This window comes from Bos taurus, chromosome 20 (assembly GCF_002263795.3).
Source record: "Bos taurus isolate L1 Dominette 01449 registration number 42190680 breed Hereford chromosome 20, ARS-UCD2.0, whole genome shotgun sequence".
In the NCBI taxonomy this organism is placed as follows: domain Eukaryota; kingdom Metazoa; phylum Chordata; class Mammalia; order Artiodactyla; family Bovidae; genus Bos; species Bos taurus.
Window position 1 is genome coordinate 28,374,534 of NC_037347.1, and position 26,254 is coordinate 28,400,787.

The 26,254-nt window shown below is 36.3% G+C and overlaps 1 protein-coding gene across 3 annotated transcripts in view; it reads right to left on the bottom strand.

The window, feature by feature from the left end:
- PARP8 (poly(ADP-ribose) polymerase family member 8) overlaps positions 1 to 26,254 on the bottom strand; it is a 196,852-nt gene that overhangs the window by 75,801 nt on the left and 94,797 nt on the right. For all 3 annotated transcript variants that reach the window (XM_005221535.5, XM_005221534.5, NM_001192298.1), the window contains 5 exons: positions 20,692 to 20,729; positions 12,460 to 12,549; positions 11,832 to 11,902; positions 10,121 to 10,198; positions 8,744 to 8,838 (listed from right to left, as the gene is read on the bottom strand). In XM_005221535.5, the coding sequence (XP_005221592.1) occupies positions 8,744 to 8,838; positions 10,121 to 10,198; positions 11,832 to 11,902; positions 12,460 to 12,549; positions 20,692 to 20,729 (372 nt within the window). The remainder of the gene's footprint in view (positions 1 to 8,743; positions 8,839 to 10,120; positions 10,199 to 11,831; positions 11,903 to 12,459; positions 12,550 to 20,691; positions 20,730 to 26,254) is intronic.

Genomic DNA, 26,254 nt, shown 5'->3' on the forward strand with positions numbered 1-26,254 from the left:
AAACAGATCCCACGGCCCACTGGTCATAATTTGCTGACCCTGGACGTCAGCATACTATTCGTAAGTACAAGAAGTCAAATATCTAAAATCAGACATGTCAAAAGGGAACCATTAAATACAATGATGAGGATAGACCACTGCTACTGCTAAGTCACTTCAGTCGCGTCCAACTCTGTGTGACCCCATAGATGGCAGCCCACCAGGCTCCCCCGTCCCTGGGATTCTCCAGGCAAGAACACTGGAGTGGGTTGCCATTTCCTTCTCCAAAGCATCAAAGTGAAAAGTGAAAGTGAAGTCGCTCAGTCATGTCCGACTTTTGGCGACCCCATGGACCGCAGCCTACCAGGCTCCTTTGTCCATGGGATTTTCCAGGCAAGAGTACTGGAGTGGGGTGCCATTGCCTTCTCTGGATAGACCACTAATGATGTTCAAATGACATTTTGGTGAGGGAAAGAAACCTTGACTATAACCATTCCCATAAAATTAGAACAAATATGTACAATGTAGAAATTAGGAAAAAATGAATATTGAATAATAAGGAAATACTTAAACTGTGGCATGATGGTATAATTTTTTTAATTATCCATTACTACAAATGTTGATATAAAAATATTTAGTATCATGAGGGAAATGTTCCAAATATATACTGTTCACTGAGCAAGTAGAATACCAAAACATTATGGAGAGCGAAATAATTTTTTTTAAATAAAATAGAAATTGGAACACCAAAAAAGTAGGAAAAGGACTTGTATATTACATATAGGCTGTGGGTAACATTTATTTTGTAAAAAAAAAACTAAAGTATTTTCTAAAAAAATCTTTTTCTGATTACAATGGCAATATAGACTCATATAAAATGTGAGAAAGAGAAAAACAGACAATAACTTGTAATAAAATTTAATACCACTCAGTTTTAGTTTACAATAGTTTTCCTTTATATTCATTCCAGTCTCTTTCATATATTAATATATCATTATAATACACATTATTAAGGATAATAGGTATGTAAAAATTTTTGTCCTGCTCTTCCACTTATTCTATAATGAGTACTTTTTTTACCTTGTGGAATATTCTTTAAAACCATAAATTTAAATCCATAAATTTGTATGAATAAAATTATATAATACAACATTAGGGTGCTCTCAATTTTTTTACACTATTAATATTGATAAATGGCCCTGTGGATAGAAGTCTACATGCAGCTGTCTTCTCAGAGATAAATTCCAGAATTAATAATTGAAATAAATAGCATAACTATATTTGGTAATCCTAATCTATACTGTTTAGTTACTATTTTAAAAAAGTTAAAACAACTTATAATCACATCAGCCAGGTTCTCACAGTAGCCATTTCCCACATTCTCATCATCACCAGGCATTTTTTTCTCCCATCTTTGCCAATTTCAGAGGGGAGAATAACTCTGGATTTACTTATGATGGCAAGACTTCGGTATATTTAAAAGCAGAGAAAAGTGCAGCAGAGATAACAAAAGTCAGTACAAACCTTACCCCAGCTGTTTTCTTCATACATAGATTTCTATACCACTTCAACAGAACAAATCATAGAGTTATGATTAGAATGTGACATATGTTCTTTATAAAACCTTTAATATGTGAATTTTATTCTTTATATAATTTTTCAACACTTTTTAAAGAGCTTCCTCGGTAGCTCAAATGGTAAAGAATCTACCTACAATGTGGGAGACCTGGGTTTGATCCCTGTGCTGGGAAGATCCCCCGGAGAAGGGCATGGCAACCCACTCCAGTATTCTTGAGTGGAGAGTCCCATGGACAGAGGAACCTGGCAGGCTAGAGTCCGTGGGGTCACAAAGAGTCGGACACAACTAAGTGACTCACTTTCACTTTCTTTCACTTTTTTTAGTTAAAAGTATCTTTAATTTCTAATACTATCAATTTCTTTCAAAAAAAAAAAAAAACACAGGAACAAAAGGGTTACAAGTGCTCTTTCACCACAGCAGAGCAGGAGTATAGAATTTTAAGGAAGCAGAGACATTAAAGGTTTGCAATTAACTGGATTCTGCAGCTGTAGATCTGTAAATAGTTATACTGTTTGTTTTTATGCCACACTTCAAAGAACTCACAACAACACTGTGTGTATGCAAACCAATTTCTGTTGTGATGCCCTTTTTATATAATGCCATTCATTTCACGCTTCCCACTGCAAGATTACAAAGTGTGATTACAGTCTGCCCAGATGCAATGACCCAGTCTCAGGATTGCTTCTGTATCTGAATATCTTTCAGTAGCCCCAATCTCATGAATAGCAAATGCAGAATCAAGGCAAATGCTTGAAATATGAATGCAACCTGAAGTGTGAAGCCTGATATCTGATTGAATACTGAATGCTGTGTTGGGTTTATAATAATCCAAAATAATTCCATGCCCTGCCTGCATTTATTCATTGTGAAAAGATCACATCAAATTGAACTTGAATACTTTTTTAAGAGAAGGGAAGCGACACAAATTATCTGATGCAGTTGCTTCACTTAAGGACTGAGGTCTTGAGAAATGCTCCACAAATTTCTTTCCAGACATCTGAGTGAAGTCTTAGAATAGACAGATCTTGAAATCCAGCCAATGATTGTGAATATTTACATGTGATCTAGTTCATACGTATAAAGAACATATGTATGAAATATTTGCTTTCTATAAACAGGCATTTTTTAGGGCACTATGTATGTGTTAGAACACTTAGCAATTCATTCTCCCATTTTTTAACGGAGCTTATTAAGATAATATCCTCATTAATGACACCACATATGCACTTACAATATATTAAATACTTGACCGTCTATGTTGGTCCTCCTTCTCTATAAAACCACAGCTTGTTTATTATACTGTTATGATGTTTTATAATACTATCTGATCAAAATTAGCAGGGACTGTTCTGGTTATAAAAAATATAGCTTTCTCTTATCCACTGTCGAGCAAATCACATGTATAATACACATACATGAAACTCAACCACAAGTTTTTGAGAAATAAACTTCTATTGCTATTTAGTTACTGCTTTCAATAATTGGACAGTTATATTTTGAGAAGAAATATATTCTGCGAAGAAATATACACCTCCTTCTGACATCTGAAACTCAACAGCTTGCGTGTCTGTCTCCGCATGCCTACTCAGTGTGTGTTTCATGCTCAGTGTGGGAGAGATGCCTGTGAATGGGCCAAGATTATTCAAACTCAGTAGTCAGGAAGAAATCTTGGCATTTTTGCAAGACTGTATTCACGGTAGCTATATATTTCTCTAAAGGACGATAGGACTGAGACGAATTTAAAAATTAGATCCGGGTAAGAAAGAAAACCCATCTAAACTAAGAGTGTAGAAGAAGTACAGTGTAAACAGTTGCTAAAACTCTGCCCCCCATTTAAAACTCCTTGGTTTTGCTTGAGGAAAGCACAGATGCTGGAAGCAGAGGTGACTGTCGGGGATCTGACATTCTGAAGCTTGTACCTAGATTTTATGCCAGTGCTTTTGAAAGAGTCTCCCTTTTGTTTGTTTCTGCTGTGTGCCTCCTGCCATCACTTTCCCCTGGTGTTCAGAGTCAGACTGTTTTCACAGAAGCAGGAGAATCAATGTGCTGCAGAGGACATTACAAACATCCAACCCAAGATCTGCTGATGAATGACATGCTTCAGTGTAGAGTAAGTTGTACCGTAGCAACCAACATCCTCAAGCACTAACTGGCTTAACATACAGAAAGGATTTATATCTCACTCACATTACCTGTGTACTGTGGAATCAAAAGAGGAGAGAGAACACTATTCACTAGTCGCCAAGGGGCTCAGAGAGTGGTGGAGTCCTGAAGATATGGGAACTTGCACACTAGCACTTTGGCTCATATATCACTGGCCAACACGAGGTTGCATGTCCACTGCTGATGTTATAATAGCTAGGGAAATGCAATCCTGCCATCTTCGAGAAGAGGAGAGCCAGATTTGTTAAGCTATTTTACCAACCCACTACTTATGGAAATCCAGAGACATTTACAGTGGACCACTCTGATTTATGTGGCTTTTCCTTTCATTTTCTTTCTTTCTCTCTCTTCCAGGAGATATATGTTTGGGTGGTGGGCCTGCATATAGTAGTATAGCTTCCTCAAACCTTAAAAACATCTTCTGCATGCCCTGTCCTCCAAAACAGCAATACCAAAATTACTCATTCATTTCAAACACACAATCATCCAACCACAAAAAAAATGATCAAAATGCAGAATAGTCACAATCTTGTAATCTTCCAACCTACTTTAAGCATTAGTCACAATCAAAAGGTTAGAATATTACTCAGATGCCTTCAATTTTTTAAATGGATGATGGGTGGCTATGAAGCACAGGATATTTTATTTGGGGTAAAACTTTCAAAATCATAAGCAAATTATCAGCATCATTTCAGTCCTGAGCAAATGAGAATTTTGTGACTTGTAATTCCGTACTTTCTAAAAATATTAATCTCAAATTGTTTTCAATGACACTGATCAATTTTTTTATGAATACTGATTATAGGAGTAAATTTATAATGAAAACATAAAAGAACCTCATTCTTTTATTGATTCATGATGAAACACATTCACACTGATTAGAGGGTTGATCGTGTTCCTCCAGAGACCTAACTCATTTCCTTTACAACAGCTTATGAATTAAAATTGTCATCAATGTTTACAAGTATGGTTCAACCCAATCAGAATGCTGTTTGAGAATTATTTGGTCAAGTAGAACTAAAATTACCTACTTAAGTAATAAATTTATCATCAGTCATTTTTGCTAAAGCCTCCTTCACCTACTTTAAGAGGGTTTTGCCTCAATTGAGGTAATCTCTGTTGTTTTCATCTCTTACAGAGAACTTAGATGTGGTTAGCTGCCTTTCTCATTAGATGTCACATAAAAAAAAATGATACCAAATAGCCTATTATGCATATTGAGGTACTTTTGCTCTTCAAACTCCATTAAGTTCTTATAAACCTCAATTAAGTAAAAGAACAGCTAATTAGAACAGTCTGTTTTCAATAGACTTAGAACTTTGCAAAGAAGATGACTCCAAGACCTTAGGCCTAACTACTCCTTCTCCCATGTATCCAAGCCACGGTATTTTAGACCAGACAGTAAATTCATTCTTATTTATTTTAAGTAAATCAAACTAGTCCTGCTGTGATTCACTTATATCATGGGGCCTCTGGGAGCTTATTTATTCTGGAAACATCCTCTGTAGTTGGAGAAAATCTAGAGCAGACAAGAACATGACTTGCATTCATTAAGATTTAAATTGGATCAAACTTGTAAGTGAAAGAGGCAAGAGGAAAACAATCAAAACCACTTATGACTTTAGACACTTCACTTGAATGAAATTCCGTATAGTAATCTAATTTAAACAGTCCATAAATTATCACTATTTTATTAATAATGGAAAGTACTAATAGAAATAAGTACTTAGTAAATGCTTGCTGAAGAAAGTAAAAAATATTCACACATAAACAATGGTACGATTGAGGCCTAGATAGCATGGTGTGTGTGTGATACTCAGTTGCTAAGTCCAACTCTTTGTGACCCCATGAACTGTAGCCAGCCAGACTCTTCTATCCATCCATGGGATTTCCCAGACAAGAATACTGGAGTGGGTTGCCCTTTCCTCCTCCAGGGGATCTTCCCAACCCAGGGATCAAACCTGCATCTCCTACACTGCAGGCAGATCCTTTACCAAAGATAGCCAGAAATATGTGTTTAAAAAAAAAAACTAATTTTAAAAGCAATCAAAATGTGTGGTAAAGTGATTCTCTAAACAAAGATACATACTTTAGATGAAAAGTAATTAAATTCTATGCTGTGCTGAGTGATCAACTTCCCAGGTGGTGCTAGTGGTAAAGAACCCGTGGTTAACCATATACAGACTTCTTTGTATATGGGAGAGAGGGTTAACTTTCTATGATTAAAGTTTTAAGATTTCAAGCAAAGTTCAACTAAAGAGAAAAGAAAAAATCAGTCATTGTTTCAGACTATTTATTTTTTTAGGCAGCTTGTGGGATCTTAGTTCCCTGACCAGGCTTCGAACGCGGGCCCTCAGCAGTGAAAGCGTGGAGTCTTAACCACCAGGGAATCCCTGAACAATTTATGGATAATCTCTATTGCTTTCTTCATAGTCAAAGACTTTGGCATAGTCAATAAAGCAGAAATAGATGTTTTTCTGGAACTCTCATGCTTTTTTGATGATCCAGCGAATGTTACCAACTTGATCTCTGGTTCCTCTGCCTTTTCTAAAACCAGCTTGAACATCAGGAAGTTCACAGTTCACGTATTGCTGAAGCCTGGCTTGGAGAATTTTAAGCATTAACTTTACTAGCATATAAGATGAGTGCAATTGTGAAGTAGTCTGAGCATTCTTTGGCATTGCCTTTCTTTGGCATTGGAATGAACACTGACCTTTTCCAGTCCTGTGGCTACTGCTGAGTTTCCCAAATTTGCTGGAATATTAAGTGCAGCATTTTCACAGCATCATCTTCATCTTTCAGGATTTGAAATAGCTCCACTGGAATTCCATCACCTCCACTAGCTTTGTTCATAGTGATACTTCCTAAGGCCCACTTGACTTCACATTCCAGGATGTCTGGCTCTAGGTGAGTGATCACACCATCGTGATTATCTAGGTCGTAAAGATCTTTTTTTGTATAGTTCTTCTGTGTATTCTTGCCACCTTTTCTTAATATCTTCTGGTTCTGTTAGGTCCATACCATTTCTGTCCTTTAGTGACTGAACTGAACTGAACTGATTGCTTTCTTAATTTATTCACTCTATAATACTTACTGAATTTCCATCTTCCTTATCCTCTAGCCGAGGCATAGATCAACTATGAAATAATCACAGCTTATTTGCTAAAACTTTGAAGATTCCAAGATTAGCTTTTTGCAAGTATAATCCCTATCTCACTCACTCAACTGTAGTCTAATATTCCTCCACGAGTAGGAGAGGGGGTCTGGGTATATGTGCCACCTGTCACATATACAGCATGTGTCTGATTCTGTGCAACCCTATGGACCATAGCCTGCCAGGCTCCTCTGTCCATAGCGTTCTCCAGGCAAGTATACTGAAGTGGGTTGCCATGCCCTCCTCCAGGGGATCTTCCCAACCCAGGATCAAACCCAAATCATTTAACATCTCCTGCACTGGCAGACGGATTCTGTACCACTAGCGCCACCTGGGAAGCCCCGTCTGGGGTATACAATCCCAGCTTATTTAGGCTGCAGGTGGTTATGAGTTTCTGTTTCTGCAGATAAAATGAAAGTTAGCAATAATAACTTACAGCTGTGTTATACTTCCCAACCACTAAAAGTATTTGTTTGCTTTCTCAAAATCTGGATGTGTCCACTGAAAAGAATATAACCAGAGAATATGAACATTTTTAATGGGTGTTCCACTGAAAACAATCAAGAAGCCTTCAGTTTGTATTTCATACATGCCTTGTACTATAAACCAGGATCGAAAACCAAACCAAAACAAAGTACACAAGCAACAAAACCGTGCACAGAATTAAGAGTCTAGAGGGGGAGAAGTAAACCAATAATGACAAGACATGAAGAGAATAATAAATGAGGTAAGAGACAAATGTGATAGGGCAGAATAACCAATCTGCACCGGAGCTTCCAGGAAGGCTCAAAGAGAAGCTGACCTTTGGATTGGGGCTTGAATAAAGACAGCAACAGGGTTTGAGAGGGAGGCACTGATTGGGCAAATGGCCAAAGTCAAGGGGAAACAGCGTATCTGGAGAACGGGAACAATCCTGGTTTGGGTGGATGAGGCTGGAACTGAGGTCAGGCTGTAAGAAGGGCTTGGAGACCACCCTTTAGGAAAACAAAAATCTAAATAAAAAGATCTGACTGGTGGGAGGATACAAGCATGATGGCAAAAAAAAAAAAAAAAAAAAAAACGGTTTTTCTTAAAGAGAGAAAAGAAAGACTAAATAGGGATAGTTGGGTCTTCTGAATGATTAAAGTAATACAAATTGGTTTGGAAATTTATCACCAAATAATTAAGTAACTGCAACATTCAAATACACACTGCACAAAGTTATGTCTTTTTTTCCTTTCCTTTTTTAGGGACCAGATTACTTATCACAAGGGCTTCCTTAGTGGCTCAGATGGTAAAAAATCTGCCTGCAATGCAAGAGATCCAGGTTCATTTCCTGAGTCGGAAAGACCTGCTGGAGAAGGGAATGGTTACCCACTCCAGTATTCTTGCCGGGAGAATTCTATGGGCAGAGGATCCTGGCGGGCTACGGTCCACGGGATTGCAGAGTCAGACACAACTGAGCACTAACACCTTCACTTTCAACACTTTACTTCTCACAACGTGATGAAACCAGCGGTTATTCATTATTTACTTCTGTTGTTCACAAAGATATGTCTTTGATTTACAATAACAGCGTGGGCCCAGCTGACCAAATCTATTACAGGAATTGATAATGATGCCACTTAAGACTGCTATTTTATCAAACTAACTCTACAAAATAACTAATTTCTTTAATGAAATGAATGTAATCTTAAACTACATGTACAATAAAAAATAATCATAGCCATAATGATGCCATTTCGTTTAAGCAGAAACATAACAGACTCTCTCATATACTTTCAAATATAATTGAGCCTGAGAAAATTTCCACCTAAATAATTCCAACAGAAAATTCCAATGACTTTCCAAATAATTTTAAGTTGTAATCATCAAAGGTGTTTATTTACCTCAGAGAAACTGCATGTGGCCCATATATCTCTCTCACTGCCAACAAGTCAGCTTCAAGCTGGGGGTGTTTGTGCAGCTCCCCGTCATAGTTAACCTGATGAAAAGGAATCATTTAGGAGTGACTTACAGTGAAGAGAAACAAAAAAAGCAAAATACAAATAATCTCTTAGACAGGTTACCCTGTAGTTCTGCCATGGCCATTTTCTCTGTTGCCTTCATAAAAAATATATATAGATAATTCAGCAGTATATTCACTAAAGTTCTTAGGTTCAGATACATCTGGTATAATTCATTATGCTTAAAAAAATTATTATCTGACTACTTTGATACGAAGACAATGCCACTGTTAAGATGAGTGAAGTAAATGGCAGATAATCTGGAAAAACTTCTAAACTGAGAAAAGAGCATTCACTTCTCCTCTGTAAGAATTAGTGGTGTAAACAAAAATCAAAACTAGAAGAATTATTTTAAATACTGTTGAAGTGTTATCTGGTTAAAGAATACTTAGGAAAAATACCCCATTTCTAGTCAGGCATTCCTGGAGAGAATTGTAGCTTTGTTCATGTCCACCCATACCCCTACTGCTTTGCATATGCTTGATAGACCAAATTACTAGTTTTTGATTCCAATGAATAAATCTATTTGCGTTCTTTACATAATAGTAACTTTGGCTTTAAAGCATCTCTTTAACAAATTTCCTTTCCATTATTCTATCCAAATTACAAAGCATATTTGATCAAGTTTACAAAAATAAAACAAGATACCTTATACAGCCATATCCTAAAATCGAATGCTCAGTTTAAAATTTCAACATTATCCTAGAAAAATATAATGAATTATTTCGTATACTGCATGCATATGCAGCGGTGCCATTTCCATGTGTATAATTTATGATGTTTCTTCGTAACAACTGATCAACACTTTACATTCATATAGAAGGAAAAGGAAGAGAGTAAATACAAATAATGAAGATGCTCGATAATAAGGGCCCATCAATTTTTATAAAGGTTAATCACCTTCCATTGAAAACAATCCATGCTTTTATTAGTGTCACCATTTCAAAACACTGAGTGAGCACAACATGCTTGATAGACATAACAGTTAAAAGCGTAATAAGATGCTGTCTGCAAAATATCTGTAATGAAGGCAGATGACTTCAATGTAAATAAATGATTACAGTCAAAGAACTGCAAAAGCAACCTTAATTTCTGAAACTATATAGAGAATGAGCGACAGATAAATTATATGAATTTCCTTATTAGTTGCAGAGCGCTGTGGAACCATAGGCCTTTCGGATGACAAGCACAGATTTCTGCTAGAGCTTGTGCGGTTGTCTCTGCCTTGGAGCGGGTGTCAGGAGAGCCTCGTGTGCTCACCTGTCCTCCGTAATAAAATTCTTCCGAATCATTGTCTCCTTCAGAGTCTTCCTCCACTGTGCTATTCTGTCTTGACTCCTTAAAATAATAAAGTAAGAAGACAATTTTAATGGTCAAATTAGCTCTTCCTCCTTCGGAAAAAAAGGTAATGAATGGACCTAAAAGGTAGGTCTTGTGTATACCACGTGAATTTTAAATAAAAGCATTCTTGGTGCAATGCAAACCAAAAATGAAAGATAGTAACAGATAAGTTTTGTGGTGGGTGCATGAAGCTCTATGTCCCTGGTCTTGAGTTTTATAATTTAATATTTGATGTATATAAAAAACTATGTTAATCAATTACAACTTTGGTGTTGTTCTGATAAAACATCTGACAAGCCCATACTGATTCAACTTTTTGTTAAAAAATTCCTCAACATTATTTATCCCAGATTGTTCTTACTTTCACTGCCAACTCCACATAATGGTATGAAAGAAAGGGCACTTTGAATCTAATAATATAAAAATCAAATTATGCATATACATACAAATACATTACAAAGATAACTTTCAGTGTGTAGAAATTATTTGCTTTAAATTTCAATTTTCAAAAGGATATTTACTTAAATATACTTGATGAGTTTCTAATTAACTGAACTGTATCTGTCATGTGTCTAAAGTACAAATGACAAAAATTCATCTAAAGTAACTATTCCTGTCCCCGGGCCCTGTTAAAATAATTAAGAGAAAGGTAGCTGCATTCAGACACAGGAATCTATTAACTTGATGTTTTGTGATCATCCCTAAATTTCTAGACCAAATTTCAAATTATTAAAGAAAACAAAACAAAAAACCTAGAAAAGGGAATGTAGGTTTTATAAAATATAGTTTTTGGTTTTAGTGATGATAATGCTAAATTAGTGATGCTCACTTTGGCTACTGAAGTGCAGAATGAATGGTATAACACTAAAAGGAAAGCAGGGTGGCTTTCAGTGCATAGTTTTTGTTTTATTATAAGATTACTTGATCCTTTTTTTTTTCTTTTTTGATGTGAACCATTTTAAAAATCCTTATTAAATTTGTTACAATATTGCTTCTGCTGTTTTATGTTGTTGTTTTTAATGGCTAAAAGGCATGTCCCCAAAATAGGGAGGCAAAGTCTTAACCAATGGACCACCAGGGAAGTCCCAGTGTATAGTTTTAAAATCAAAGAATTGTTGATCCCACCGTCATTTTGTTTGTTTAATGTCCCAGTATTTATTTACAGATTGAAGTAAATTTCCTAAAGGTGCTATTGTTCTTTTAACACTGGCAAAAAAATAGTAAGATTATACCCAAGCTCTGTGCTCCTTTAACTAGAAAGACCATCTTTTACAGATAAAATTTTAAAGATCTCATCAAAATTCTGTATACCACATACAGTTGTTCTAACTATGCTACGTAAGTGCTCTTCAGTCAACTATGTTATTAAATGAAAATACAGAAAATAAGTTAGGTTTTGTACACACTTTATTTAGATTTAAATCAGATGTTCTACTACTTTAAAGGTAGTTAATTTTAGGATGCTATCTTTCCCGTACATAAATCCCTAAGCCAGCAGCCTGAACTTCATTCACTACATGCAGTCTTAATCTAAATAATGATGGTATTAACCACAAATACATGGTAAATTTCAAATACATCTATACTGTTTTGAAGAAATATAATAAAACATAAAATGTAATTTACATACCTCGCCATTTTCCTTCTGTAATTTGGATTTTATGGATAAGCAACAGTTAATGTCATTTGTCTTTCTTAATTCTGAAATATATAATTAAAGGATCATTTTAGTTTTCAGTATACTATTTACCAAACATTTATAAGTTTCAGTATAAAAACATCCAAAGATGATTCTTTTTTTGCAAGAGAATTAAGAAATGTTTTGAAATTATCTTATGTTAGAGAATTATACACAAACTATTCTGATTTTTCATTGCCCATAAAATGTGGTCAAACTAAAGTGGCCACAGTACAAATTCCGTCAGCTCTCACTATATATTTCATGGAATCTATGTTGTGTTATGTTTTTTAAACTTTTAGTTTGTCTAGCAGTATTGTTATGCATGAAAATATTTTCACAAGCAAATATCAACATAATGTGTTTAAACGGGACTTTTTTAAAGTACTAATTTATGCATTTAAAAAACTGTTGAGAGACAAACTAGTGATGTTAAATAGAAAATTTGCATAGAGAACCAGGCTTATAGATTCCAAAGATAAATATCTATTATATGGGTTAAAAGAAACCAAAAAACAAAGCTACCTACAATCAACAAAATATTAACCAGGAACTTAAGAAAACAGTGTATTCCCATTACCTGTTGCTAGTCGATGAAAAATTACTGGAATTGGCTCTGTAGTAACTAATACATCTTCATCATTTTCTGAACTTGACACATATGTATTATCTGCAAAAAAATATAGACAACTAACGGCATAGTAACTTGAAAAAGTACAACCTTTATTAAAAACAATTAAGGAATAGCGCTACATCACTTCCAACACTCATGAGGTACTATTATTCTGATTTAATCTGGAAAAAAAATGAAGGAAATTACAGGTTTACTTGCACATTAATAATGTGCAAATTAATTATAAATGTTTTCTTTAAAAATGCTTGTATCTCCTGGAGAAGTACAGACTTTGGATAGAGACTATTCAAACACATCTCTAACATTTCATGCAGTAATGGATCATTTGGAAGTGACTGGTTGCCTCAACTCATGGAAGAACATCCTTTGAAATATTGGTATAAGTCTGTGGTAATATCTGGGCTTCCCTGGTAGCTCAGCTGGTAAAGAATCTGCCTGCAATGCAGGACACCCCGGTTCCATTTCTGGGTGAGGAAGATCCCCTGGAGAAGAGATAGGATACCCACTCCAGTATTCTTGGAATTCCCTGGTGGCTCAGATGGTAAAGAAAATGCCTGGAATGTGGAAGATCTGGGTTCTATCCTGGGGTTGGGAAGATCTGGAGGAGGGCATGGCAACCCACTCCTGTATTCTTGCCTGGAGAATCCCCATGGAGAGTGGAGCCTGGCAGGCTATAGTCTAGGGGTTCGCAAAGAGTCGGACATGACTGAGCGACTGAGCACAGCACAGCACGTGATAATATCTGGGGCTTCCCAGGTGGCACAGTGGTAAAGAATCTGCCTGCCAGGTAGGAGACATCAGAGTTGCAGGTTCAGTACCTGGGTCGGGAAGATCCCCTAGAGGAAGAAATGGCAAACCACTCCAGTATTCTTTCCTGGAAAATTCCAGGAGGAATCTGGCAGGCTACAGTAAAAGGGGTCACAAAGAGTCAGACAGGACTGAGCATGGCACACGGCACACACATATTGTAACATAATACACAGTTGCTATATTTTTTGCTCACTGATGATTACAGGGCATCTGTGACACAACTATTTAACAAAGAGTTAAATAGACCATTAAATAATGGTCCTAAAATATGCTCATCAATGATGTATAAAAATGTAAACATATATATAAAATGAAAGCATAAAATACATCCAACAAATAATAGAAGGCTGCATCAATTTCTGCTAGGAGAAATGAGTGTTCAGATGACTTATTGAATACATGATAAAAGATCTTGAGCCAAGTTTTCATAATATTGTGTCAGTGCAGTGAGAGCTATCAAGCTAAGTCATTATTTCCAAAGATACATCTGTACTGTTTTTAGGCCTTGAGGAGTAAGTGAAAAGTGATATGTATTCACAGTGTAGCCACAAAAGACTCTCAAAGTTATACAGCTGTAAGTTATTTAGGAAGGTGAGCGGTGATGGGGGTGGGCTGGACTTGGTTTGCCTCATTACTTTGTTCTCATTGTTCTAATTACAAATTCTTATTTCTTTTTCAACTAGCATCTAGGAGGGTGTGATATTTCTATGTTTATCTAGTGAGACCCCAGATTAAGAAACAGATTTTATATAAGTTTTAATTACTGTCTTGTTATATTAGGTGAAACTTTGCTTATCTGAAGTCTCTTCTGTTAGTAAGCTCACACGTTCAATTGAGGATCAAAAGCTGCTCTTAAACCCAGTTTTTAAATTTCTTAACCCTCATTCAGAGCCTCACGGACTCAAAGTTATTTATATGGAATCAATTTAGTTGGGCTTTCCCCATGCACAATGGATTCCTTGAAGCAAACCTGTGAAGAAAAAGAGGATTAAAACAACAGAAGCAACAGCTAACCACCAACCAGAAGGGAAGATACAGAAAAATCTGTAAAGTGGACACAGTATCATGGAATATTTGGTGTCATGGAATGAGGAGGTTTCTGCTAAAGCATCAAGAGGCAAATGAATTAGAATTTTCTGTTTAAGAAAACAAGGAAGTGAATAATTCAATTTAGAGGATCAAATGGCTTACTGGAAGTGAGGTGTGAGTCAAGAGAATATAATCTGGTAAATAAATGTTGCATAATACTAAAAGACAGGATTATGCATTCAACATAACATTTTTAAAGAGATTTTCTATTGGTTTGTATTTTGATTAGTATTTAAGCATCAGAACACTTCCCATTTCTGCTTTTGGCTTAATTTACCCAAACCAAAATGTTTTCAGTTTCAATGGATAACAGTATCCATTAAATCACCATTACAATACAACAGGCCAGATCACAGAGGAATATCCAGGTCAAGAAGAGAAATGCAGGAGCAGACAAAGCACTTCAAATCTAGACTCTGCTACCAATTAGCTGTTGATCTCTTTAAATCTAAGCCACGTTCTGCTCAGTTATAAAATGAAGAGGTTTGCTGATGGGGAGCTTTGAGGAGCATCCCAGCTGTCTGAATGAATTCTGTGTTTTCTTTTGCTGTTGTTGTTTAACTAACTATTTTTAAATCTTCCTCAAACTATTTTGACACCTGTAATAATACTCATCTTTGTTTAGACATAGGAAAATAGTACACAAAAAGGGTAAACAATGCATTTAAGGTAACAGAATGAGTCAGTGACAGACAGAATGCTTTCAAGCTCAAATTCCTTCTCTGCAAGTCTCCTACTTGAGTTTAGGGCTGACAATTTCTTTTCTTTCTAAAAGCTTCTGCCTCAGATGGTAAAGTGCCTGTCTGCAATGCAGGACACCTGGGTTTGATCCCTGGGTTGGGAAGATCCCCTGGAGAAGGAAATGGCAGCCCACTCCAGTAGTCTTGGCTGGAAAATCCGATGGACGGAGTAGCCTGGTAGGCTACAGTCCATGAGGTCGGAGAGTCAGACATGACTCCACTTTCTTTTCTAAAAGCTTCTGGGGACAATTAGGTTCTTTAACGTGTACATTTTGTAGAGAACCTATGGAGATCCTTGTTAAAGGCTGTTACCAATATGAATATTTCCTTTTCCCTTCCCTGCCAGACTATGCAAGCATCACTGGAAATTCTGTGGACCGAGGACAGATGAGTAGAGAGCTATGAAAACATGTGTTTTAAACCACTGCTTTTATTCTATTTCATTCTATTTCTAATTTAAGCCATCATTCTATTATTCATTACTACGTAACTTCATAGAAATAATTACAGATAATAACTGTATTGATTTTATAACATAATCTGTACAGTTCCCCCCATATATGATATTCATATAAACCATCCAACCCAGTCAATTATCAATGTCATCCTTATTTTAAAGATGAGGAAACAAAGAATCAGAGAAATTAATTCACCCAAATTATTTAAGTAATTAAAGTTTACACATAGTGTAGTAAGTGGTGAAATTGAATCCAAACATCAATGCTTTGCTATTTTTTTAATATCAAAAAAATAGAGAAATGAGAGAATTCATACCCTCCAGTAGGCAAGCGTCCTAATTAAAGGTGGTAACCCAAGAGGAAGAATTCTGCTGGTCTGTCACAACAGAGTCACAACCTATGATTTGTAATACACACGCATGTGTGCTAAGTTGCTTCAGTTGTGTCTGACTCTTTGCGACCCGTGGTCTGTAGCCCGCCAAGCTCCTCTGTCCATAGAATTCTCCAGGCAAGAATACCGGAGTGGGTTGCCATGCCCTCTCCAAGGGATCTTTCCGGCCCAGGGATCAAACCCAAGCATCCTGCTTGACAGGCGGTTTCTTTACCACTAGTGCCACCTGGGAAGCCTGATTTGTAATAAAATTAACTTTAAAAAACAGCAAATTGTCTACAGTATAAACTCCATGAAGAAGTACAGATAACCAGAAGGCTGCTCTATTTCTTCACTATTTTGAAAAGCCAATATATATATTTAATTTATATACATGTCATTTTGTACACCTAAATCTAAAAGACCCTCTAAATTTTCATTTTAACAAAAACAAACTATGAAATGAATTTCAATAGATGGCACAGGTAACTTAAAAGGTTAAATTATAAAATAGCAAATCTGCTCCTAAGGAAATAAATAAGATGGCATAGTCTTGAATTGGGAAGATTATGTTGATACACGTTCATAGGATAAAAAAAAAAATTCCGTACTGTATTTTCAAACTTAAATGATAAGATAATCATTAAGCCATAAATTCAGAAAAAGTTGGGGCAGGGGGAAAGCCTGAGGAACATTATCAGAAGGAATTAAGAAAAGTACTATCAAGATTACTGAATTTAGAAATTAGAAGTGACATAAAAGAGCTATTTGTTTGGAATAATTTTTAAAATAGACAAACATTTTAGAAGAAAAACAAAGGGGGAAAGACAAAAACAAATATAAAATAACATATATAAGGAAGGGGAAATAATCACAGAGATGCAGATTTTTAGATTTAAGATTGAATACTATTAAAAAAACTTTTTGCTAAAAGAAATTTGGACATTTCTCCAACATAGTGAACTTTCAGGAAGAACACGTGTTAAAAAATGGCTAAAGAAATAGAAAAAAAAAGAACAGATCACTAATCATGGCAGAAAAATATAACTGCCCTAGAACAATCTCTAAAAACATACCAGGCTCAGACAGATTTGCTAGCAAGTTTTATCAAATGCCAAAGAACAGTTTAATCTCTTCAGCAATTTGAAGTCTTTAATAACAGAATATATGACAAAATACACATAACTCTTATAGAGCAACATTAAAATATCTGCTAAAATAACTTGTCACCTTTTGTTCAAAGGAGAAATCATATATGATACTGCATTTGATGCCAAACAAGAATTGGATAAATTGTAAATATTCATTCTTTAAAAAAAAAAAAGCTTGGTAAATGAGAAAAGAAATGATACCTGCTTTTCTGAAAGCGACTAGAAGCAAGCTCACTAATTTTGAGAAAAGGAGGGAAGCTGCCAACTTTCATATCTATTATTAAAAATCACTCTGGAAGTTCTGGCTAGTGCAAGAGGAGAAAAAATACAGGTATGAATACTGGGAAGGAAAAGTAAGCATATAATTTTTATATAATATTTTATATATATATATATATTTATATGAAAAACCAAGTGTAGTAACTGAACTCCTAGTACAAATAACTAGAATTAAATTTAATAATGGGGGAAATATCATAGTAATATTCACTTTGAAGAAAGCTCCATAAAAATACTGCTACTACTTCTTCTCCAGAAGTATCTTCAGAAGTGACAGGAATCAGAACTGAATTAGAGTCTTGGTTACCAGCAAAACTACACAGCCTTGGGGGATATTTAGCCTCTCTCAGCACACTTCTTCACGTATAAAATGTCATGATAACACTTGTTCTGTCTATACATAGACTATATTTAGAATAAATTCAATCATGTATATAAAAATACTTGGTTCTATCCCCAAATTCGCTGATCCTCTCTATCTTCACATTTTTATTTATATTCCTTTTTAATAAACTAAATTATATTGGAAATTCACTACTAACTTGCTTCATGAATAAAATTCAATTTTAAAAAAGCACCAATGATAACCAATACTTTATTTTCAATTTTAATTTCTGTATACCGTAGTTCCAAGTGGGGCTCTTGTATGGTGAGGAAAACCAGAGTAATACCGCGTGGCCACAAGAGGGAGCTAAATATTTGGTTCACTTAATTAAAGGCACCATCATATTTCCTACCCTACAAAATAATTCTCTTACTGTCTTCAACTGGGCTTTGATTTGTGGCATTATTTCTATCACCTTGACTTAAAAGTCCTGCATCACACATGGCTGACATCTCTAGAAGCTACCTCAGATGAAACACATAATAATTATATTTACAATAAAAACTTGAAGGCAGGAGGAGAAGGGGACAACAGAGGATGAGATGGTTGAATGGCATCACTAACTCGATGGACATGAGTTTGAGCAAGCTCTGGGAGTTGGTCATGGACAGGGAAGGCTGGTGTGCTACAGTCCATGGGGTCGCAAAGAGTCGGACACGACTGAGCAACTGAACTGAACTGAACAATAAAAAAGTAGGGCTTTTATTTTCCTAACTTTAAGCAAACATTCAGCATCAAAAGCATACTATATCATAAGGGAGAGGGCTGATTGCAAAATCATACAAAAACTTTTTTTCTTTATATAGTTCATGTCTTGGTTCTTCCAGTAGTATCTGCCTAGAATACTTTTGATACTACTATTAAAAATAGGTATATATTTAATAATGAATAACTCTCCTTAAAAATTGCATAATAGTTTTATAGAATGCTACACTTTCTATATATATGGAGAAATATATGGAGATCATAGCAAAGTAACAGTAAAGGAATTTGTGATTTATGAAAATTATTTTAAAATATTAAATTTGATTTTACAAAAAGGTTAAATGCAGAATGTAAATTGCTACAGGAAATACTTAGGTTAAAAGATAAATAAATTTTACAATATTCTGACACCACATTATTAACTAATTATTTTTTTAATATTCAAAATACATATAATCAAAATTATAGCAATCTACTCATTTTATATAGAAATTATGATCTCAATAATGCATAGTAAATGAACAAAATAGTTAGATTTAAATAGGAATTAGAATTATGACTTTAACTTGTAACACACATAGGTCAGTTTGGTAACCATCAGATTTTATTAGGAATGAATATGGAGTAAAAAGTATATATATGAAATATAAGCAGATAAAATTTGCTAATCTTTCCTACAGTGTATGATAAACAATAGATTCCTGCATTATACTTTTTGGGGTAAACTGTATGCTTAGTTGTGTCTGATTCTTTGCAACCACGTGGACTGTGGTCCACCAGGCTCCTCTGTCTACGGGGATTCTCCAGACAAGAATACTGGAGTGGGTTGCCATGCCCCACTACAGGAGACGTTCCCAACCCAGGGACCGAACCCATGTTTTCCGCATTGAAGGATTCTTTAGCATCTGAGCCACCAAGGAAGCCCAAGAATACTGGAGTGGGTAGCCTATCCCTTCTTCAGGGAACCTTCCTGACCCAGGAATCAAACCAGGGTCTCCTGCATTGCAGGAGGAATCTCTACTAGCCGAGCTACCCGGGAAGGCCTAATCAAGACGGTTTCAATCTTCTCTAAGTCTACAGTCTCATGCTCTTACTCAAGATAAAGTTATACATATCATTTGTGAGAAAAGAACTACAGATAAACAAATCTTGTTCATATCTTGAAATTATCATGACAAATGTTGGCAAACACATCCTGGGCTCTGGTGAGACTACAGTGAGTCCAGAAAGTAAGACTGAACATGGCCTTGAAGACAGACACTGGTTTGATGCATAAAAAAATGAATCTATTGTGATCTTACATTCTGCTTTTTATGCACAAGTGTTTGTGGACCTAGTAATCGATTTCAGGACACACAGGGAGGACGGCTGTGCATATGTAAGAAGCCTAGTGCAGTCTAGCGGTGCGTCCCCGGGCTCTGGACTATTGGGTTCTAATTACAGCTCTTCTCCTTAATGGCACTGTCATCATTCATCTGTAAAATGGGGACATTACGGTAACTATCTCATAGGGCGGCTGCAAGAATTGTTTAATTATATATACACTTAGAGAAGGGCTTCCCTGGTGGCTCAGATAGTAAAGACTCTGCCTGCAATGTGGGAGACCCAGGATTGATCCCTGTGTCAGGAAGATCCCCTACAAAAGGGAATGACTATCCTCTCCAGTATTCTTGCCTGGAGAATTCCGTGGACAGAGGAGCCTGGAGGGCCACAGTCCGTGGAGTTGCAAAGACTAGGACACAACTGAGCGTGTTATCACATATACATACACTTAGAGAAATTGAGAATGGCCTGTCATTTTCAATTATTACTATTACTTTTAGCTATTGTTTTAGCTGTTGCTCCTACCTATTATTTTTAGGTTATGAAAAACCAAATGATTTCCCCAAACCAACAACTAAACCAGTTTAGAGAACCTTTATTTTAACCATAATGAGGTAAGTACATAGGCTGACACTATCATATGGGCTTAAAGAAAGAATAGTTTTCACAGGGAAACTATTTTGATTCTGGACTGCATCTCAGGGTAAGACATGTACCTAGCAGGCAATCAACAGAATTATATCTTTAAGTCTTCCCCTGCCAGTGATTCACCCCTGGATATATTTAAATACATTTCACATCTCCAGAAGAAAAAATATTCAAAGGAATCATGGCATAAATATTTGTAATAAAAAGAAGAAAAACATACCTGGGTAATCTTCAGATACATGTACTGAATAGGATACACTGTTAAAACAAGGCAGGGGGGGAGAGAAAAGACAGGCTCAAGTTACTACTAAGGTAGACATGCTTTTACACAGTAAAAACCAACCTCAGGTTACTCATTAATTTATACAGATACAAGTATAAACAGAAATCAAGATGGATTAGAAAACATCTTTGATAGTTGACACAGGAATCTTACAGATTTTTTAAATACATGACATAGTAATATAAATCTTTTGTGATACTTTTTTTAGTATAGCTAGGTCTTTTTATCTCAGCAGTGTCTAACATTCAGTTCTTTATAAACATGTGCATTGTTTGTGTGCTGCTGCTGCTGCTGCTAAGTCGCTTCAGTCGTGGCCGACTCTGTGTGACCCCATAGACGGCAGCCCACCAGGCTCCGCCGTTCCTGGGATTCTCCAGGCAAGAACACTGGAGTGGGTTGCCATTTCCTTCTCCAATGCATGAAAGTGAAGTCGCTCAGTCGTGTCCGACTCTTCACGACCCCATGGACTGCAGCCTACCAGGCTCCTCTGTCCATGGGATTTTCCAGGCAAGAGTACTGGAGTGGGGTGCCATTGCCTTCTCCGCATTTTGTGTAGGTTTTATCAAATCATCTTTTCTTACCAAAAAATGAAGTATTCTCCCATGTAGTATGGCACTTAAGGATCTAAACATTTATTTTTAATATTGCCTTTTCATAATATGTTGTGCTTTTTGAAACAGGTCCTTTACTTTAAAGAATTAACAAAATGGTGACAGTGTAACTAATAGGTATTCACAAACCAATCTCTCATCATCACCGTATATAGTAAATAAACTACCTCCTGTACTCAGAAGGATTGGGTTGTTTTAAAAATCACTTTTAACAACTCCATTCTTGGTAACCCCACTGTTTCTATGTATTTATCTCATGACACATGGGGATTTGTCATACTTTGTTTATTCTCCTTTATCAACTAGATTGCAAGTCACTTGAAATTAAGGTCCATTGATACTTGTATTTTCAGCACAGTTATCTAGGCTAGACACACATGCATGATATTCAGCACATATTCAGTATTAGCTTTTTGGATGGATCAGTGGGGCTGCCACTTGTCACAGAAAAGTCAAAACTGAGTTCAAGTTCAGCCAAAATAACTACCTGTTCAGACCAAAAATTATCAATTGTCTTTGAAGAAACTTACAGAATACAGAGCCTATATAAAGTATCATTCACCAAGTCAATACAGTCCAAATTACTCGACACATTAACAAATAAAAAAAACTTGAGCCTACTTCAAGAAAAAAATTTGACTCGTCTATGAGATTAGCCCTCAATAATGTTAAAACAGTAAGTATGGTCCGGGAGTTGGTGATGGACAGGGAGGCCTGGCGTGCTGCGATTCATGGGGTCGCAAAGAGTCGGACACGACTGAGCGACTGAACTGAACTGAACTGAAGGATGGGAAGGAAAATCTAATCTCAAGAAGAAATAAATACAAAGAGACGATCAGGGTCTTGTGGGACGCTAGCAAAATAGCAAATATTTTATATAATCGGAGCTTTAGAAGATGAAAAGAGAGAATAATGCAGAAAAATAAAGCTGAAAATCTCCAAATTTGGGTGAAAGACATAGGTGTGTTAATTGAAGAAGCTCAGAATACTCCAAACAGGATAAGGGCAAAGACATCTACTTCCAGGCACACATAATCAAACTGCTGAGAAACAAATACAAAGAGAAATTTTCACAGAAGAGAAACAAAAGACACATTATATACAGGGAAATAAGAATCAGTGTTAAGTTTTTGTAAGGAACTACAGAGGACACAGGACAGGAGAAAAGCAGAGTAGGGGCGGCGGTGGGAGGAGGGGACGGGGAAGTAACAGCTATGAACCAAGAATTCTGTATCCAGGCCATAAATCTGTCCAAAGTGAAGGCCAATAAAGAATCTTTCAGATAAAGGAAAATTGTGGAAATATGTCTCAGCAGACTTAAAGTATAAGAAATCCCAAACAAAGTTCCCAGGCTAACTGATAATTAGAATTTCAAATACCCAGAAGGAATGAAGAGCACCAGAAACTGTCATGCTTTGTTTGACAAAATATAAAAGACTGTATTTCTCATAATGTTTTAAAAATACACATGGGTATTTAAAGTAAAAATGCAGCACTGTGTGATTTATAACATGTAAATGTAGTACCCATGGCAGGTACAGAATAATGTGCGGGAAGGGTTAAATGGTCATATATAGCTTCAAGGTCCTTAATCTTATGGGAAATGGTATAATATTAACCCTAAATAATACCTCTAAGAAACTGTAAGAATATACATCGTCCTAGAGCAAGCCCAAAACAAGATTAAATACAATAATAAATTGCATGGAATTCTAAAATCATTCTGGAACCTTTAATCCCAAAGAAAGCAGGAACAGAAGAACAAAACACAAGGAACAAATAGAAATCAAACAAATACTAAATAATATGAATCCTACCATAGCAAGAATTGCCTTAAATGCCGATGGAGTAAACATACTGAATAAAAGGCAAAGATGGATAGATAGATTTAAAAAAGCCGGATCCATTTCCATGCTGTCTTTAAGAGATCCACATTAAATAAAAACACAGGTAGATTGAAATTTTTTAAATGGAAAAGATATACCATGCAATGGTAAGCATAAGAAGACTGAAGTGTTTAATAACAAAGAACTCAAGACAGACACGAAGATATCATTCATAATGATATCATTCATTAATCCAAAGGATTAATCCATCAGGATGCAGGCACAATAATCACAGATGTGTATGTACCTAATAACAGAGCTTCAAAACACGTGAGACAAACCTGACAGTATTAAAAGGAAAAACAGACAATTCAACATAGTATGAGAAACTGACAGAACCACTCCCCTCCAAGAAAGAGATCATTAAAGACGCAGATGATTTGAAATACATTTTCATAGAAAATTACAACCACAAAAGATATTCAAAAGACTATCTTTTTCTCTTTAGATACACATGGGTAAAGTCACATACTGGGCTATAAAACTGCTGCTGCTGCTGCTAAGTCGCTTCAGTCGTGTCCGACTCTGTGCGACCCCATAGACGGCAGCCCACCAGGCTCCCCCGTCCCCTGGATTCTCCAGGCAAGAACACTGGAGTGGGTTGCCATTTCCTTCTCCAATGCATGAAAGTGAAAAGTGAAAGTGAAGTCGCTTAGTCGTGTCTGACCCTCAGCGATCCCATGGACTGCAGCCGTCCAGGCTCCTCTGTCCATGGGGTTTTCCAGGCAAGAGTACTGGAGTGGGGTGCCACTGCCTTCTCCGGGGCTATAAAACTAGTCCTAATAAATGTGAACGCATAGTTGTTCAGGGTTCACTAGTTTATATCCTGGTCTCCCCGGCTCATCTTGTCCTTAAAACACTAAATCTTAAGTCCTCGAAAAGCCACTGCCTTTTAGAATTCGTGACTGGACTCTGTTACCTTCGCCACAGGCAATGCAACTCTCCCAGTCAAGCCCAAGTCTCCAGGACTCCATCAGTCAAATCCCTGGCATGTTTTTCTAGTCCTTGGAAAGTAATCAGTCAGGGACAAGAAAGACTAAATAAAGAGGACAGTAGGAAAGAAAGATGGTTAATATGAGACCAAGCACTGATATGCTGGTTCTTTCATAAAGCATATTTAATTGTTCAATTAATTCAAGAAGCATTTCTTGGTAACTGCTAAAAGTCAAACACTGTGTTAATCCCAAATAAGATTCAGGTAGAAAAAAAACTGAAACATGACTAAACTATTAATTCAGAGGTAAATAAAGAATATGAAATATAATGAATATGACAGACCAAGAAATCGGAATATTTTAAAGCACATCAGACGCTTTTTTTTTGCTTTTTATTTTTAAATAATTATAGAGTCACGTGAAGTTACACAGATAGTGAGGAGAAGTCTCATGTTTCTCCACTGACTACATCTTATGCACTGATAGTGCAACATCAAAAGGAGGAAACTGACACCAGTGTGTATGTCATTTGTTCACATTTGCATCATGTACCCACTATTGCAAATCAGGACACAGAACGATTTGATCACTCAACATCTCCCTCTTTAGAGTCATACTTATCTGCCTTTATACCTATATCCCTAAACTCAGGCAGCCACTAATCAGTTCTCCTTCTCTGTAATTCTGTCAGTTCAAGATTATTATTATGTAAGTGAAATCAGAGTATGAAGCGTAGCAGTATTTTAGGTAAAATTAGTACTTCGAAAAAATTACTATGATTGGAAACATTTAGGATAGACTGAAGAGGAGAGGGATCGAATTAAGTAATAAAATATGAGCAAACATCAGTGGGGAGGTATGTAATGGGAAGGAGAAGCAGGAACAAATGGCAGATGCTGGACCCCTGCCAAGAGCCCAGCTTTGGGCCCTGAATCAAATGCCAAAAATTAGAAGATAAAATAACCATGCCTCAAACAAGCTGGAGGAAATATATACTATGACCCCATGTGAATTCATCTTCCCACAATTCGTTTCCTTACAATGGAATGATACTATATGTAGAAAGGAAATTATGGATGATCAGGGCAAGCCTTTATCTGGCAGTACTATGTGACAAAAGCCTGGGAATTTGCCAAAGATTATGCTCAGTACTGAGCTGAATTGATTCCCAACAGCTTACCATCTCAACCTACGGCACTTGGATTCATTTTTCATCCGAATCAATGTTTAGAACCAAAAGGAAGCCTTAGTACAGTCCCATGTCTATCTTCAATTAGGGAGACTGCTGTGGTTAGGCCAAGCAAACTGGATCAAATTCCAACTTTGAGCTGGGTGGCAGAAGAAAAGTAATTTCTATACACTCAGCTCCCATCTCTTTTCAGTAAAATGGAGGAATCCAGATCTACCCTACCAGCCCGCTGTGATGATTTAATGGCTTAACAGGTGTAAAGCCCCCAGGACAATGCCAGACACTAGCAGCAGGTGCAGAGTAATTATAGCTTCCAGTACAAGCAGTGAAAATTTACAGAAGTGAAATTTTACATGAATGAATGTTCTCTGGGGAACTCAGTTTGTTCAAAATCACAATACAATGCATTTTTTTTCAGAGACCAAAGCTAACATGGGTGATTTTATTTTATGGTTGTATTATCCTCATGATATTAGGAGACATTCCCATGTTCATGAGCATGCTTAATTTTTCAAATACAAAATAGAAAACAAGAGCCCTACAAAATGATTCATCAACTCCTGTGATGTATAGCATCTTCAGGGTTGTACACCAGAAGGAAAATCACTAGGGCTGTAAAATCTGAATCAGTTTCACTTACAGAGTCCTTAGGGAAACAAACTAATAGAAACAGACATGGATGATTAAAGCTAAAGGACCTAATAGGTAGGGCTAAAAAAAGAACAAAGAACCAAGCTTAAATAGATATGAGAGTAAGTGTAGCACATGCAGTACATAATAAATGTTAAAGCACGCAAAAAAAAAAAAAAAGATAGAAGTGAAAGTGAAAGACAGTGAGCATGAGAAGGAAGAAAAACTTGGAGCAAGCTCTGAAATCTC